At 42.4% G+C, this 17,756-nt stretch overlaps 1 protein-coding gene and 1 non-coding gene across 2 annotated transcripts in view; both read left to right on the top strand.

The window, feature by feature from the left end:
- The window catches only part of SLC28A3 (solute carrier family 28 member 3), a 51,561-nt gene that overhangs the window by 19,037 nt on the left and 14,768 nt on the right, over positions 1-17,756 (top strand). The window contains exons 2-9 of the mRNA XM_019794984.2: positions 3,130-3,225; positions 7,797-7,879; positions 10,599-10,690; positions 11,491-11,680; positions 12,789-12,933; positions 14,172-14,285; positions 14,857-14,934; positions 16,983-17,063. Of these exons, the coding sequence (XP_019650543.1) occupies positions 3,130-3,225; positions 7,797-7,879; positions 10,599-10,690; positions 11,491-11,680; positions 12,789-12,933; positions 14,172-14,285; positions 14,857-14,934; positions 16,983-17,063 (879 nt within the window). The remainder of the gene's footprint in view (positions 1-3,129; positions 3,226-7,796; positions 7,880-10,598; positions 10,691-11,490; positions 11,681-12,788; positions 12,934-14,171; positions 14,286-14,856; positions 14,935-16,982; positions 17,064-17,756) is intronic.
- On the top strand, positions 5,200-5,306 carry LOC117797032. The gene has a single exon (XR_004621845.1). It is a non-coding gene; the product is annotated as a U6 spliceosomal RNA (small nuclear RNA).

Here is a 17,756-nt window from a genome sequence, read left to right as displayed (position 1 = left end):
AGGCGTGATACAGTTTGGGTTGTACAGTGAGTTCAGATCCTATCTCGACTCTTCTGGTTGTATAACCTGAGTCATACAATCTGCTCATCTCTACCTTAGTTTCTTCACCTGTCAAAATGAAGATCACGGGACTTTAAGGAGTTTATGCATCTTGTACCTACTACGTATTATATCAATGCAGGTGCAGAGAAAAGCAAAAACCTAAAGTAACAAGGAAGAAGCTTATTTCCTGCAGACAAAAGGTAGGATATGAGTAGCATAGAACAGGAGTGGAAGCACCACTCAAGGTTTGCAGAGACCCAAGTGCCCTGCAACTCACCAGGATGGGACCCTCGCATTCATGGCCTGGCTGGAACCATCCACATACAAGGCAGAAGGACGCAGGGAAAAATGAAAGGGACAAGATGCACCTGCCAGCCATCCCTTAAAGAACATTCCCGAGCTGCTCCACTCAAGGCACCACATCTATGTATGTTTCGATTGGCCAGAATCTAGGTATAGATGGAAATGCAGCCTCTTTTCAGGGTGGCTATATGTTCAGCTATAATTCTATAGAAGGGAAACACCGCACATAGATGGGGAAATGGTCTCAGTAATTTCTTATGTTTTAGAAGTCATATGGCTTAGAAACTGACTAAAAGGAATAAATTAATAATTTTTTAAAAAAGAAAACCTCTAGGGGCGCCTGGGTGGTGCAGTCGTTAAGCATCTGCCTTCTGCTCAGGGTGTGATCCCGGAGTCCTGGGATCGAACCCCACATCAGGTTCCTCTGCTAGAAGCCTGCTTCTTCCTCTCCCACTCCCCCTGCTTGTGTTCCCTCTCTCGCTGGCTGTCTCTCTCTGTCAAATAAAAAAAGAAAGAAAGAAAAAGAAAAGAAAGAAAGAAAGAAAGAAAGAAAGAAAGAAAGAAAGAAAGAAAGAAAGAAAACCTCTGTCCACCTGTACTCCCTGCAACACCCATTGGAGATCTGGGGCTGCTCGAGCAGCATGGAAAGTGCAGGATCGAAGCCCAGACACAAGGGACTCCAGGCTCAAGGATCTGCCCTTTGGAGGATCTCAAGCCAGAATTGAGCATACCAGCAAATAACGCTAACTAGAGCAATTAAGTGGCTACTTAGAAATACTCATGCACAACACCGCAATGTTGTCACCCACTCAGTGGAGTGACAAGCTTGCATATAGAACACAATATTGGTTGTAGTTCATTGTCCTAAGGTATGTACAGTCATCTGTACTAATGTAGCTACTTAATCTGAATTGTTAAGTAGATGTAAATTAACAACGAGCTAAGAAGTAATTATGGACCACCCATTTAGGCCCTAGGACTCCAATTTGAAAAGAAGCGATAAAACAAAGCCAAAAAATGTCTCAAGGGTTATTTTTCCAGCACCAACAACACCCACAACACCCCCATTATTCCTGTTGGAAATCCTCCAATGGGAGACATTGTTCTTCCTGAAAATGTTAAAAAGCCAAGGCGTACACTCTACCAGGGGTAAAACAATCCGACTACGTGTTACAAAATACGTCCAGAGGTGCCCTTGTCACCACTTAACACCTACTCTACCCCACCCCAAACACACACACACACACACATCCCTTCCTCTTGCATGAACTGGAAAAAGGCAGGCCCCATCCTTGCGCTCCATAAGTTTCAGATTCTGCCACCAGGTGGCAGGAATAATCAAGAATTAGCAGGAATTACCAAGAAGCTAGGGCTGCTCCTCCTGGAACCAGAAAATGTCAGGATTCTGGAAAAGATCACGAGAACACTCAATCAAAACTGTGGGTAGACTGAGGCTGAGAAGATGTGACCTACCCAGCATCACACATGTAATTAGGGACCCTGAAGACCGGCACCCTCATTTACCTGTCTTGTATTTCCACTAATTCATGCTGAGTTTTATTTTTAACTTTTCATTAAGGAAATTTCCAGCATCCATCAAAGTGACAATCATAAAATGAGTCCTTAAATGCCTACCAACCAACTTCTGCAATTAGCAACACTTTGTCATCTTTCCCTACTGTAAACAGCGCCCCCTACTGTATTTGTTACCAAATGCTCAGATGTGCCACATGGCTACACCAGTAAATGCAATATTAAAATCACTGTGGTTCACTCATTCAACAAAGAATTGTTAGTGTCTCTTATGTGCGGGGGACTGTTCTAAAGTAAGATATACAGCCATAACCAAAAGGGCAGGTATGGCAACAAGGCTTTCATGCCTAAATCACGCATGTGCTAGAAGTCAGATTTTATTCATGCTCTACATACTCTTGTGTTTCAATCGATGGAAAATGAACCCAAGTCAGAACTGTCATTCTTTTATAGCTCCTTGGGGACAGCCAGAGATCTAAAGTTAAAATCAAAGTCATACACTTGTTCTTCTTTCAAAGATAAGGCCGACAGGCCTAGCAGAGGACGTTTCCTGAAAAGCTATAGGGACCTACCTGGCACAGTTTATCTATCTTGTTGCCTTACTTGGAATGAAGTACCGGAGGAAGGCAAGTTGGGATGAGATGGGAGAAAGATTGGACCCCCCTCAAAAAAAGTGAAAGAGAAATGAACCAGGTGTCTGTCACATCTGGAAACAGCAGCTCAGGGGTGAGGACATTCCTCCAAGAACACAGCTTACTCCCTTCCTTAAAGTAAAATCACAACAGCCTGACAAAAGAAGGCATTTTTCTTATTCTCATTACTACCAGAGATTGCTTTAAACTAAACAAAACACATTTTAGCATCTCAAAAGTCCAACATCTAAGAAGAAAACTATCTGGTCTACATTTTGCTTTATTTTATACATTGGAAGCCTGTGTTATGTGACACACCCTGGCCTCAGCTCTGCTTATTTATGAAGTCACATGACTTAGATGGGGGCACCCGGTCCACCCCTCTCTTTTTCTCAAGTTGGACCACACCATTCCTTCTCTCAGAGCAGAGCAAAACAGAAATCATCCGCTTCTTTACGAGCCCAAGATTCACTGGTTCTTTCTTGATTTAGCTGATGCATCTGAACACCTCATCTTTGCTGCCCCCTCCCTCAAAAGTCTTCTAGGTCCCATTTCTTGAAAGAATGTTTGGGTTTTTGGTTCTGAAATTGTATTTTTGCAATCTGTACTTTTTTCTTAGAATGAAGACGCCTTTGATGAAAGCCAGAACACATCAGGAAATAACTCGCTAAGGTGTAGAGTCGAGCAAAACAGAGAACACAAAACGGCCAAGCAGGTACTCCGGTGATGGTTGAGTGAATCTATTACCATGGTAACCGCTGTGCAACAGGGACTGAAAGCTGTGGGGACAGAAAGTGGGCTCTCAGCTGGCACTCAGAGGAATGAATTAAATGGTAATTAGAATGTGTAAGGCAGAGTCGTGAAGAAAACACACATGCTCAAACAAAGAGATTTTGTGTCGCTACACCTGTCCCCAGAGTTTCCTGCTGGGGAGAGTACATAGGCTTTCTCGGACACTTCACTAGTACAGACTCCAAGCTCCATCCTAAAGCAAAAAGCACTGGCTTAATACAAAGCATCTCAGTTTTAAAGCAAGTGAGGCAGATGAGGAAGGTTCTAAGACACGGTCTAAAACTGTCCATCATGCTCTAGGGTTCCCTCAGGGACACGTAAGTTTACAGCAGACTGAGGCCCTCTGTCAAAAGGCCACTTTTCTTTTTTATGCATTGAATTCTGGGTAGGAGCTCATTTGAAGANGCATCTCAGTTTTAAAGCAAGTGAGGCAGATGAGGAAGGTTCTAAGACACGGTCTAAAACTGTCCATCATGCCCTAGGGTTCCCTCAGGGACACCTAAGTTTACAGCAGACTGAGGCCCTCTGTCAAAAGGCCACTTTTCTTTTTTATATATTGAATTCTGGGTAGGAGCTCATTTGAAGAAAGCCTTCTGCTACTAAAAATCCAGCAGATTATCCATGTAGATCATCCTTTTTTTTTTTTTTTTTTGGTAATTCTGGGTGACGACTATCAAGCCATTTATTGGTGGGAGTTATTCTCATGATAAAAAGACTAACTTGCTTGACGTAGAAAATGTGGAAGATTATTGTAGCAAAATTTGGAAGATAAAAAAAATTACCTGTATAATTCCAGAAAAAAATCAGTGCCTAACATCTTAAAATATGGCCTTTTAAGGCAAATATACATCCACATGCTATGTCACCTATATTGGGATCATGGTATCTGTATTACTAGTGTGTATTTTACTTAATATATTGTAAAAAAAAAAAAGTGTCTGTTTCACTCATTACTCAACAAAACAATACTTCTGTCCATACAAAACCTGCACATAAAAGTTTATAGTACCTTTATTCATAACTGCCAAAGATATCCTTCAGCAGGTGAATAGATAAATGAATTGTGGCCCATGCAGACAATGGAATATTCTTCAGCCCCAAAAAGACACAAACCTTTGAGCTATGAAAAGACATGGGGGAACATTAAATGAGTATTGCTAATTAAAAGAGGCAGTCTGAAATGATTACATACTGTATGATTCCAAGTATATGACAAAGGAAAATGCAAAATGGTAGAGACGGTAAAAAGACCAGCGGTTACCAAGAGAAGGGGGAGGGACACGTGGGCAGAGCACGGAGGATTTGGGGGCAGTGAAACTACTCTGTGTGATGCTATTATGTGTATTCATGTCATTATGCATTTGTCCAGACGCATAAGATATACAACACCAAAAGTGAACCCTAATGTAAACGACAGACTTTGGATGCTAATGTGTCCATGTAGGTTCATCAACTGCAACAAATGTACCAGTCTGGTAGGAGACAGTGCTGATGGGAGAAGCTATGCATGAGTGGGTCCAGCAGGTACACGGGAAATTTCTACTTCCCCTCAGTTTTGCTGGGAACCTGAAATGGCTCTTTAAAAAATGAAGTCATTTTTAAATTGTTTCACAAAACAAAATTAAAAAAAATAGATACTTTATTATTATAAACAAGAATATAAAGAGCAAGGTGGAGACACTGGATTTGGCCACAATGGTCCTTGGGTGACGTTGACAACAGCCATCTCAGTAGAAGTCTGAGTGAGTAGGATGCGAGGGTCACTAAAGTGAAGGCAGTTCTTTCAAGTGCCTTGGCTGTGAAGGGAAGGTGGGAGGGTAGATGTCCCATGACTATGGGGTCAAGGAGATTTTGTTGTTGTTACTGTCGTTTTGGGTTTGTTGTAAGATGGAGAGAGGTGGTCGCTGCAGCAACACATATACTAAAATTGGAACGATAGAAAGAAGATTAGCATGGCCCCTGCACAAGGATGACATGCTAATTTGTGAAGCATTCCATATTTTAACACCAAAAAACCATAAACCAATTAAAAAATGGGCAGAAGACATGAATAGACATTTTTCCAAAGAAGACATCCAGATGGCCAACAGACCCATGAAAAGATGCTCAACGTCACTCAGCATCAGGGAAATGCAAATCAAAACCACAACAAAATATTACTGCACACCTGTCAGAATGGCTAAATTCAAAAACACAAAAAAAACGACAAGTGTTGGCAAGGATGGGGAGAAATAATGAATCGTTGAACACTGCATCAAAAACTAATGATCTAATGATGTACTGTATGCTGGCTAACTGAACATAGTAAAAATAAATAAATAAATAAATAAATAAATAAATAAATAAATAAATAAAATTAAAGGGAAAAAAAGGTGGAGAGAAAAAGGAACCCTTGTGCACTGTTGTTGGGAATGCAAACTGGTGCAGCCACTGCAGAAAAGAGTATGGAGGTTCCTCAAAACTTTAAAAATAGAACTACCCTGTGATTCAGTAATTGCATTACTGGGTAATTCACCCAAAGAATGCAAAGAGATATATGCACCCTTATGTTTATTGCAGCATTATCTACAATAGCTGAACTACGGAAGCATCACATGTGTCCATCAATAGATGAATGGATAGAGAAGAGGTGATATATATATACATATAGGAATATTACTGGGCTATAAAAAAGAATGAAATCTTGCCATTTGCAACAACATGGATGGATCTAGAGAGTATAATGCCAACTGAAATAAGTCAGTTGGAAAAAGACAAATACTGTATGATCTCACTCATATGTGGAATTTAAGAAACAAACAAACAAACAAACAAACAACGAACAAAGAAGAAAAGAGATAAACTGAAAAACAGACTTAACTATAGAGAGATGGTTACCAGAGGGAAGGTGGGTGGGGGATAGGTGAGCTAGGGGAAGGGGATTAAGAATACACTCATCATGAGGAACACTGAGTAATGTAGAGAACTGTTGAAGACTATATTGTATACATGAAATTAATATAAAACTGTATGTTGATTATATTGAAATTAAAATTTTTAAAAAAGAAAAACGTCTGTACCAATCTGATAGGTAAAAACAAACAGATAAATAAAGATGGGAATGGGGGGGGAAGAACAGTTAATGTCAGGCATTCCATAGACAGTAGGTAACTTGAAATTTCACTGTAAGAAAATAGTAGTCATAATTATTTAAATCAAATATTTCACACACTGTAACTACTGGCTAAGGTAGGTGTTAGATGAGAACGAAATGAATTAGGCTCCTGTCGACCCCTGTCCTCAGCAGCTGCAGCTTGGACTCCACCGGTCTCTTTCTATTATCCTTCACCTTCTGGGGTCCAGCCCAGAAAATGAAGGTAGTCTACGTGAAACATATAATGGAGTTTCGCTTCAAAGGACTATATGATCTTTGAAAATCCTCTCGGCCCGGAGACATGCTTACGACTTTTTTTTTCCCCTAGAGAGGGGGGTTGGCTAGAGGGAGAGAGAGAATCTTAAGCAGGCTCCACACCCAGCACGAAGCCCAACACAGGGCTCAGTCTCACAACCCTGACATCACGACCTGAGCCAAAATCAAGAATCAGACACTTAACCAACTGAGCCACCCAGGCGCCCCACTTATGACTCATTTCTGAACTCTCTCACAGTAGAGAGAATCAATGGCTGCCTGGCATACGACAGAAAATGAAAGCTGGGATTTGGCATTATTGCTTTTAGAGCATGTTCAAAACTGTTCTACATCTGCATACTTTCTTGTCACCTTCCCTTGCCACGCTTACTATAGCTGGACCTATTTGAGCCATTATTGCAAAACGGAGGGAGGCAGGAAATCCTCTATGCTATCCTGAGATCAGAATGGGTCATGGATATTTAAAAGTTAGAATGGTACCTAGAAAGATAGCCCGGGTATATACTTCACTCCATTAATTAGAGCAAGGGTTTGCTGAGAAAGGGAAATACTTCCAAATTTAGGCCACTGATACAAGGACCCTAGTTTCCAAGGGAAGGTTTATCAGCTCTTGAAGATACTGGGCTCACGCTCACATCTGCAGATCAAGCCTGGGGCTGCCAGGAAAATAAACCATCCTTGGTCACAGTCCTTTGAAAACCAGGGCTGGCAGAGTATAAAAGGAGATTTATGCAGCCTCTGATATTAAGTGCATTTAGCTCGTGCCTGAAAACAGAGTGGGGGTTGAATGAATGATTGCGGTAGGGACAGGAGCAAAAAAGTAGAAATATGAGCCTATTCCCTAAAGAAAAGGAGGAAGTACCAACAGCTCCTTTGGGAGAAAAAGGAGAGAGAAGTGTGATCCTGGATTTTTTGTGATTAAAGGGGAAAATGTGTGCACAAGTAGATAATAGAAGCTATCTTCTTGCATAATAATTTTAAAAGGGCTTTTGTCAGTCCTTTGCCAAAATTCTGAGCAAAAGAGATGAGGGTCCACCATGCCCAGGATTCTCATTATTCCATCTGCTGCAATGTTTGATTTCCAGGACGAAGAGCAGATCACCATTGAGCAGGATTCTTTAAGAAACAAAGAAGATGAGGAGGAGAATGCAGAGACACATCAAAAAGGGTACAGGTTTAACCAAAGAACTAACCATACTGACTCCTATTTGGTTTTGCCACTTTGTTTTATCCTCATCCAATTTCAAATGCTTATTATTATGTATTACCTATTCCCACCACTACCCAACCCCCCTTCCCTACCACCCAGCCAACACCATTTTCAGAAAAATTAACGGATCTCTATGATAATCACCATGGTAAATTCAAACTGCTGATGTCCTGGGAACCCAATATCCAGGACAGTCTTCTAATTAAAGGTATAAATTACCAACTAATTGCTCCAAGCCGTGCAAAAGTAGTTAATTCATCTTCTCAATGTCAATCAATAAGCAATTGATTTCTCAAAACCCAATCCGCATCAAGTCCCAACAAACTTGCTCTTACGTTATAATATCTTGAAGGTATTCCAAGTCCTTATTGCCCCGTGAGGTGAGAGAGGCAAATTATTTTCTTTCTTTTTTGGACCAGGAAAATGAAGCTCAGAAAAGTGACTTACTCAAGATTAATCAGCTAGAAAGGAACAAAGCTAACTTAACAATTTCAGCTTCTGATTCTTAGTCCAAGATTGTCTGGTCTGTCATAACACTCAAGTATTTGTCAAGTTTCTGAATGCCCATTTAAATTTCTATGTCTCTGAGGAACTTTGTTTTTGTTTTTTGTTTTTTGTTTGCTTGGTTGGGTTTTTTTTTTGTTTTTGGGGGGGTTTTTTGTTTTGTTTTTTGGGGTTTTTTTTTGCATCATAAGGTACCTCTGGAGTTGGTTAGAATTAGGATTAAAAGCTCTTGTCACATATACAGCATCCAAAATATTTACTACCTCAGAAACCTGCGCTTAGTTCCATCTTTCATTTTACTTTATGGATCTCTGACCCCAGGAGCTGAGAAATTCTCTTGGTTTCTTAAGGTTTCTTAATGTTGAGGTACTCAGGTTTCTTAATGTTAATGGGATAGAAGCAATCACCAGGAGGATAGGAGTGGTCTAGTCAAGATAACCAAATGGCTGAAGCCTCTATTTCGAGCTACTTTACTTTATGCAGTGTGAGATTGCTGTCTTGGACCACACACATTCCGTGCAATTAAAGAATCTGATGAATCCAGCCTAAAGTACATGAATGTGACCGATTCGATGTTGCCCTCCACCCCTGCCACTTTGAAACACTATCAGAAACTGAGGTTGATGGATCATCAGCCTTTCCTAAATTCCACCACGAAAACTTAGTCTTTACCGAACTTTTATTTCCTTTGTATCTTCCGGATCAATGTTTCTAATTCACTCACATGCATAACACTTAAGTTTTCATGAAGTAAGACTCACCATTACTATGTGTGATATGCTCTCATAAATCTTATTCTTTCTTATTAAAGATGGGTGTCCCGCACTGTGCCCTTCATGATCCACTGATGGGACCCAACCCACAGTGGTAGAATGCTGTTCAGATAAGCAACACACATTACCGCTTCATTTATCTGGAAATTCAACAAATGCCTGTCAAGCAGCATGTCATGTCCAAGGTCCTAGTGCTATCAGACTCACATCTGTTCTCCAGGAAGTTAGCCAGTCAAGGCTTCATCACAAAATATGATCCAAGAAGACAGTAGGAGAAAAGCACAGAGGAATGACTCTGTCCAAGGACATGCAAGAAGGTGTGATAGGAGTGAGGGGCTTCGGCTGTGCCCTGAAACGTGCAGGGGGTGCCGAGACTTGGACACGCAGGTATAGCTGCTGCAAGGTGGAGAATGGAGGAGAGGTCCTAGCTCAGGGCTGAGTCCTTTGAGACCCTGGAGACGAGGAATCTCTTCTAGGGACTAGAAGTGGCCTAGAAGTGGCAATGATTAAATGTGTGGATAAATTCCTTCCTCCAGTGGGAGAAGAAGAGGTCTCCATTAGAAGGGGCACTGAGGAAAGAGGCGAGCGCAGGGAAGCCAGATTTCAGGGCAGGAGTGGAGGGAACCAGGAGCACCCCAGGAGAAGTAGAGGACAGTCCCCGTGTGTATGGCCCTGGGACCCTTCCAAACTCACTCGCTGATGGACACTGTCCTCCCCAGCAGAAGTGATCAGATGCACACATTGCTCACTCACTACCCACCACCCCCTAACAAAGCTCTGGACAGAAACAAAGGCATGCCAACAATGCCAGAACTTTCTAGAAAGCTATATTACAAACTGGCAGTTAGCAGCTCTGAAAACCACAAAATCTTTCTTTACATTTCAAGCACCCAGTGAAGTCTGTCGGTCTCCCACTAAAAAGTACGGTAAGCCGGGACAGGGAACAACCAACTTACTTAAACCTTGTGAGACCAGAAAGGATGAGAGTTTCTAAAATCAACATTTCATAACCTTGGCCTAAAAGCTCTCAGAGGCCCTCATAGTCCAGTGAGAAACACTCCCGTCTTGTGATTTTTTTATTTTATTTTATTTTATTTTTTGCTTTTGGTTAGTTACCATCTCCCCTGCTCTGTTTCCAGAAGCACATTTTCTGCATATCTGTGAGCCCTCAGGGCTTGGCACATCCACGCGGCAAAGGCTGATGCAAGCCACAGCTGACTGTAGTCTTAAATGAGATGAGTATCCCATTTCTGTTTTGTAGGACATACACTTCACTAATTCGTCGTTCGTTTGCTTGCTTGCTTAACAAAGCTTCATCTAGCTCAGTTTATTGTATGTCAGTTTATTTCATGTTTTTGACGTTTACTTCTGCCTGCCGTTTTGTTTTTGTGTTGTTACAGGTATCTGGAAAGGAAGTATGATACGGTTTGTGATTTTTATAAGAAACACAAAACCACCGTTTGGTACATCATCTGGGGCATCTTAATACTAGGTAAATAAACAAAGGTGGATGGATGCCAGTGTCTTTTTTCGAGAATCCCCCAAATATTAGTTTTCTGTAGAAAGAAAAGAAATCTTTCTATTCTTTCAGTTCCCCTGGACTTCAGTGAATCCCAAGAAGCAGAGAGGTTAATCGAGAAGCCCCGACTGGTGGGTCTTGACTAGAGTTGCCTATGCAGATTGTTTCCCTGTTCGGTCTATGCAGCTAGCAGCTAATTATTTAGGTCCCCTACTCTTACGGCCTTTGTTGTGATGTATTTAAGGGTTGGTTAATGCAAATCCAGGTAACTAGAAAACATGGTGATACAAGGTGGGAACCTAATCGCAGGGGGCAATCTAAGCAATTCATACTTCATGCAAATACAATGTGATCAAGAGTTTAGGGTCATGTAGGCTATTCTTCTTGCCTATCTTTGCACATGAGCAGGTCTTCTATTTTGCCTCCTCCAAAGCAAAGTGTTCCACAGCCCATTTTGAAGAACACTTCTATCTATAAAATGTGAACTCTCGCACCCAAGTCCACTGGCATTAATTCAAGATCACTGCACCTTCAAGGTCAGTGGCTTGGTTGGTGCTCAGATAGCTGAAACAGGGAACAGCAGGGTTGAAACCTTCCTCTGTACTGGGCCAGCTAGTGTTCTAGGCTTTTCCGGCCATGCAGCAAACACCGCACAACTCTGCATTCAGTGGCTTCTTGATTGAACCTCCCCTTGGCTGAGCCGTGTCAGTGCTGGAGGCTGGTCGGCAGCTGGTGCCAGTGATGGTCCCCATCTGTGCTCCCTTTCTCAACAGGTTACCTGGCGATGGTGATTGCAGCTTGTGTGCTGAACTTTCAGAGAGCCCTTCCCCTTTTCGTGATCACCGTGGCCGCCATCTTCTTTATAGTCTGGGATTACTTTATGGCCAAATATGAGCATCGAATCGATGAGTGCCTGTCTCCTGGCAAAAGGGTCCTAAACAGACACTGGTCCTGGATGAAGTGGTAAATGCACCCATTCCTCTTGTTGCCTTTGAGGGGGATGTTAGTCTTTTCCAATACTGTTCCAAAAACGTGTTCTGAAATTGCTCCCTTATTTATGAGCTATTGAAACTAGAAATAACTGAGTTATAATGCCTTCATTTTACAAACAGGAAATCAAGGCCTAGATAGGGCAATAACTCATAAGATACATTCAAACATCCCTACAAACTGCTTTAATTTCAAGTGCCACTAAATGTTGTCCGAACGATGGTACAGTTCAGACTTGGGGAGGCAGCTTTCTGCTCTGGACCTGAAGCTGGCCTCTTTGAGAGGAAGACCCTGTGAAATATTAAAGCTGACTCTTTCCAATAGGACCCCATATCCTATGAGTGGCCACTCAGGGCTTTTCCCTCAACTTCTTTCTGTGGGGCCTCCTCTAACTCCAGGTAGCCTCAGTGGATTGGACACAAGACATGTTCACCCCAGAATGGCTCACAAGGGATATACCAGGGAAGTTCACAAACCCTTGGCCTAATAACACAGGATTGTGCAATCACAACACAGCACGCTTTCTGGCTCTGCCCTCCAAGCTATGAGTCAAACTTGTCATGCCCCCTGGATCCGCCAAGGAGTCAGAACACATCCTGAAGTCCAATTTAGCTCTCTGATGCTCCGCTAAAGTCGCCCATCTTCAGAGAACACATTTCAAATTCTCCCCTAAAAGGAAGAAAGATAAAATCTCTCCCAACTCCCAAAATGGAAGTGAGGACACACCCCAGAGCTCTCAAAGAAATCACCAGACTTCCCTCTCTAAAGATCCTTTCTCATCTCTGACCCCTTTGTATGTCCTTGAACCAGCGAAGAGCCCAAGAGCTGTGGAATGTGCTTAAAGCAGTGCTTAATTTTATTTATTTTTTATTTATTTATTTATCTATCTATTTATTTATTTACTAGCTATTTGCCTTCAGGGCCACAGTGAAAGAAGGTCTGTGCAACCTCTAGAAGCCTAACTTCCTGGTGCCAGGGTGTGCTACCCTTAATAAATTCTGTGTTTGTTAGTTTAAGCCTGCTCCAAATTTTCAGGTTAGCACAACACATGATGCTAATGCCTCCTTTCTGATTTTTTTAGGGTGATTTGGACCATACTGATCCTGGTAGTTATTCTCTGGCTGATCTTTGACACCGCCAAATTGGGCCAACAGCAGCTGGTGTCCTTTGGTGGCCTCATAATGTATATTATCCTGATATTTCTATTTTCCAAGTACCCAACCAAAGTAAGTGTGAAATCGATCTTTTTCAGCCTTTTCCCTCTTTTTCCCTCTCATGTTTAAATTGCTCAAAATAATGAGTGTGAGAGAATTTCACTGCTATTCAGTATTTGTCTTACCTTGCTATGCTATTTTAAGTGGCTAAGGTGCCTTTCTTCCCAAGCTTTCTTAGTACTAGTTCTCTCTCATTTTTCATTCTCAGTAATTTTCCAGTTACACCACCAGGGAGGTGTTCTCTCCTGCCCAGTCCAATTTCTACTCATGTACCCACCTCCCTCCATCAAACACACAAAGAAAATTTATCTATTTTTGATGCCAGTTTCCCCAGGCCAGTAAATAATTTAATATTCTGCCACTGGATTCTGCAGTTTATCAAATTTGTATTTGCAAGTTAGGTTATTTTACTGCAAAAATCTGTCCTTAAACAGTTTTGTTACCACTGAATTCAATTCTCATTCTCATCCTGTCGGCCTGTAACCCATTAAATGGGCAAGAATTTGGAGACGTCGAAGCCTTCACACATGACTCAGAATGGCAAACTCCAGAAGATTTTACTGGTTTTCTGAAAGGTTGACCCAAACAAGTCACCTAATAGGATCCAAAGCGCTTGCCCGCCTCGGGTCAGCATCTCTGCTGGCTTCTATGCCTCCGATCCCACAGATCTTTGCAGCCCACTCATCTCCACATCAAAAATGAAAGCAGATGGCTGTCCATTCCTGCTGCACTCCCTGGCTCTGCATTAGAGTTAATTGGTTCCTTTTACAGTGAAATGAGAGCCCCTCAACAGGGTGGAATTTCACTTAATTCACTTACAAATTGTCAGATTAACAAACCTTGGGCACACAGAGAGAAGCCATGTTCTGCCTTTCCATTTTCCAGACGGGAAATAATTATATGTCTCTAACATTTACAGCACGATGAAGAGGACCAGATCCTTCTTCCTTTAATGGCCCCTCTAAGACTATTCTTTGTGTTTAAGTTATTTTATCATGATATAATAGTTACATACTCTCCAGGGACAGAAGCCTGCAAACTCAGGATTTGAAAGGGAGAATGCAGCCCTGAGATCTGGCGGCATGATTCTATCGAGGGATTCTCTGCTCACAACTGCTTTGGCCTCCAAAAGAAGGTGGATCATAGGCCATGTGTGAGAAGCTTCCAAGGAAATAGTGACCCTCTGGGTGTCTATGCTGAGCTTACCATTCATTTTCTAGTAAGATCTATGTCTTTATCTTTCCGCATAGGTTTCCTGGAGGCCTGTCTTTTGGGGAATTGGGTTACAGTTTCTTCTTGGGCTCTTAATCCTGAGGACTGAACCTGGATTTATGGCTTTCGATTGGTTGGGCCAACAAGTTCAGGTAAGTTGGGTTCAAATGAATATCTTGCTTCTAAGTGTTTTTGACATTTGGATATAATCCTCAAGACACGTCAGAAATAAGTTCCTTCATCTGCACGAGCTGAGCCACATGTTTGTGTAGAAGGCGTTAATCTGTCTAGTTTATGAATATTATAGTTGTCCCTCCCCATATCATCCACTGCCTCACTCCCTTATCCAGACTGTCCCTTTCATCCTGCCCCAGAAGTGTCACACTTCTCAGATGGTTCCACAAACAGAGAAACAGAATTCTTTGCATCGAGGGCTAACTAATGCCCCCTGTGTGCTGGAACAGATTGACACACCTGGCTCATTCTTGCGCATCCTGGAGTTAGACTGAGTGTCGCAAATGACGAGAAATCCGTATGCAGGTATAGTTCAAAAATCTACTTTCATGCCATCCACTGGAGCAGGGAAAGCTATGAAAATTTACCTTCCACGTCTAACCAGCAAGTTTGCTGCGCTCTCCCTCTGCGGAGCCTGGGAGGTCCTGTGGACTCTAACCACCAATTCTGTGGTTGTAATGATCGTCTCTTTTCCTTACTTTAACGCAGACCTTCTTGGAATATACGAACGCTGGTGCTGAGTTTGTCTTCGGTGAGACATATGCAGAACACTTATTTGCATTTAAGGTAAAGCCAAATCCCATTTCGAAGTAGTTACTTCCTTTTCAGTACCTTCTGGGTCTTTGCTGATGTTCTGATAGAAACTGACCAGAAACCAGATATACACCTGCCGGGCATGTCCTAGGTGGATAGCACTTCACTGCCTTTTTCCATTTATCAGATTTTATCTGAAGTCAGTAGATTGCAAACATTTTACTTTGTTACCATAGCATGGAGGGAAACATCCAGAGGAAGTCAGAAATATACTTTTGAGGGGGCTCCTAGCATTGCCTGAGATACTTCTGAAAACTCATATGGGATAATAGTATCTGAGGCATCAGGGAAAGGAACATTCGGTTGCTGGCAACGATTAGGCATATGGCCACCGATGGCTTCCAGGCCCGGGATCAGTGACACCTCTGTGCTCAGGAACCCCCTCCGTCTCCCAAAAGGAGACAGCTGCTCACCCACACTAAACTCTCTTCTTCCAGAGCCATCTCCATGCTAAACCTTTCCTGTCTTCCCTTCAGTGCAGTGGGTGGGAGTCTGGGCCTTCTCTCAACCGAAGGAGGGACATTATGCTTCAGGGGAAAGGTCAAGCTGGCCTCCCTGCTCTCCCACAAGACCCAGGAAGCTCACATTCCCCTGTGAAGACCCTACAAATACTTGTTGATGAGGCAGAAAGATGAATTCGGCTTTTCCTTCAGCATTCTTTTTTTGTGGTGTTATTGTTCCCACACTTCTAACTTGTTCTCTCACGTAAGGACTCTGAGTTTACCTCCAAACTACCCTGGCTTCAGTTAGGTCAACATTTATGATGAATCTGTTATTTAATTGCTCTTTTTTTTTTTAAACTGTCTATTTGATGCTTTGGTGCAGAGTTACAAACTGAGATAGAAATATGCTCATATCATGAATTGAACCCAGAATTGGGAAAAGTCACCAGGAAGGCATAACTTGCTGCCCAGACTCCACTAGAGTCTTTAGACATTTCCTACCAACGCAGCCACCCACCCACCACCCCCTTCTTCCCCAGAGCAGTGGCCTCCATCCTTTCTGACAAAGCAGAATCCCTGTGGGAACATTCAAGAGATAAGCTCCTTTAATTCCCCGAAGCTTTCAGGAAGGCTCTGCTTGCCCATTAAAGCCAATAAAAGCACATAAGTGGCTGAGCTCTGAATAATGGCACAAAATGTCTTTTAATATATATTATTAATAGATTTTTCTAAATTAGATCCTGTACAAATTGTCCTCGGTCATTCTCTGCCTCTGGTGGCAGCCTGTCCCTGGTCATTTAGCTGGGAGAACAGAGGGGAAGGGGTACAGATGGGTAGGGGTGCAGAGGGACCCAGCCCACAGCTCTGTGTGTTCTCTGCAGGGTAGAAACTGTTCACTGTGGAAACACAGGCTGCATCGAAGGCACCCAAATAGCACCAGGGAAACAGGATGCAGAAAAAGACCATGGTGGTATCACAAAAGCAAACTAGTTTCCCAAGTTTTTTTTTTTTTTTCGTGATTAAAAAAAAAATCTATCAGTAAAATAATTATTACTTTAAGAGTTAAAGGATGCGTGTTGCTCTGTGGGAGGCAGTGTGTGTAAGCACCTACCGTGCTGTATCGAATCTGTGAAGCCTCTATAAGTAAGGACCTGAGAGGCTACTCACACTCCACTTTGAAAGGATCCTCTGCTAATGAGGCTGTTTAATATCAGAACTTCAAGAATATCTGCCAGTGGCCTTCAGTTTGTTGATCTAGTTCTTACAAATTCCCCTGAAACTGCACTCCTTTTCTGAGAAACCACAGTAAGACAAGATCATCAAAGAGAAACGAAACATGTCCAGTTTCCTATGAAATATACTCAAGCTTATCCAGAGCAAATTCAAAGAAGAGACAGCAGACGGGGGGGCACTGCCTGACTAAAGTGTCATTTAGTTCAAAATGACATTGATGATGATGATTTTGATGATGTGTCGGCGGGAATAAGGAGGCAGACAAGAGACCTGATCCGAATTCTACTAATCCTACTGAGGCCAACATCAACCCACGATTGCTTTCACGCCCTACCTCGCCCCCAGGTCCTGCCCATCGTGGTTTTCTTCAGCACCGTAATGTCCATGCTCTACTACCTCGGATTGATGCAGTGGGTCATTAGAAAGGTACTGGGGCTTGAAGGGATTGGGTGACGGGGGTACAGCCATTATCTCAGGGAGAAAGTCCTCAATGCCGTTTATCCAGGTTTTCCCGAAGTGCCTTTCTGTTTGCACCAAGATTCACCACCACCTCCTCTTCCAGCCGGTTATTGGACCCTGACCAAAAAAATCCTACATGCAGCCCTGGAGGCAATTTTACCTAAGGGACTTCTAATGGGGCTTTTTTTAATATAATAATTTTTTATTATGTTATGTTAGTCACCATACAGTACATCCCAAGGTTTTGATGTAAAGTTCCATGATTCATTACTTGCGTCTAATGGGGCTTTGACTCGCAGTCAGTGGTTACTGGCTATCTTCATAAAACCTTAGTAATTACTTCTTTAACCAAAGAATTGACTCCAGCAGAGCAGATAGCTTTGGGGAGAACAGCATCCTTCCTTCATCCTGGCTGTCTTCCCTGTACCGTGCACAGAGTCCCTGCTTCTCCTCGGGACATTGCAAAAGTGGATATTCTAGGAGTTGCTAGAGGATCCAAGCAAGAAGCAGAAGCTGTTTTGTATTTCTGGGGGAGTTTGATAAGCATACACAAATTAAAAAAAAAAAAAAAGGTCCCAAAAGTTCACCTCATTCCTGCCACCCCAGCACTGCCAGTTGTATGACACTTGTGTTAAATCGAACATGAGGAAATGTGTAAGC

This window comes from Ailuropoda melanoleuca, chromosome 17 (genome assembly GCF_002007445.2).
Source record: "Ailuropoda melanoleuca isolate Jingjing chromosome 17, ASM200744v2, whole genome shotgun sequence".
NCBI lineage: Eukaryota > Metazoa > Chordata > Mammalia > Carnivora > Ursidae > Ailuropoda > Ailuropoda melanoleuca.
Note: the sequence above shows the minus strand (reverse complement) of the source record. Positions and strands in the feature narration are given on the sequence as shown.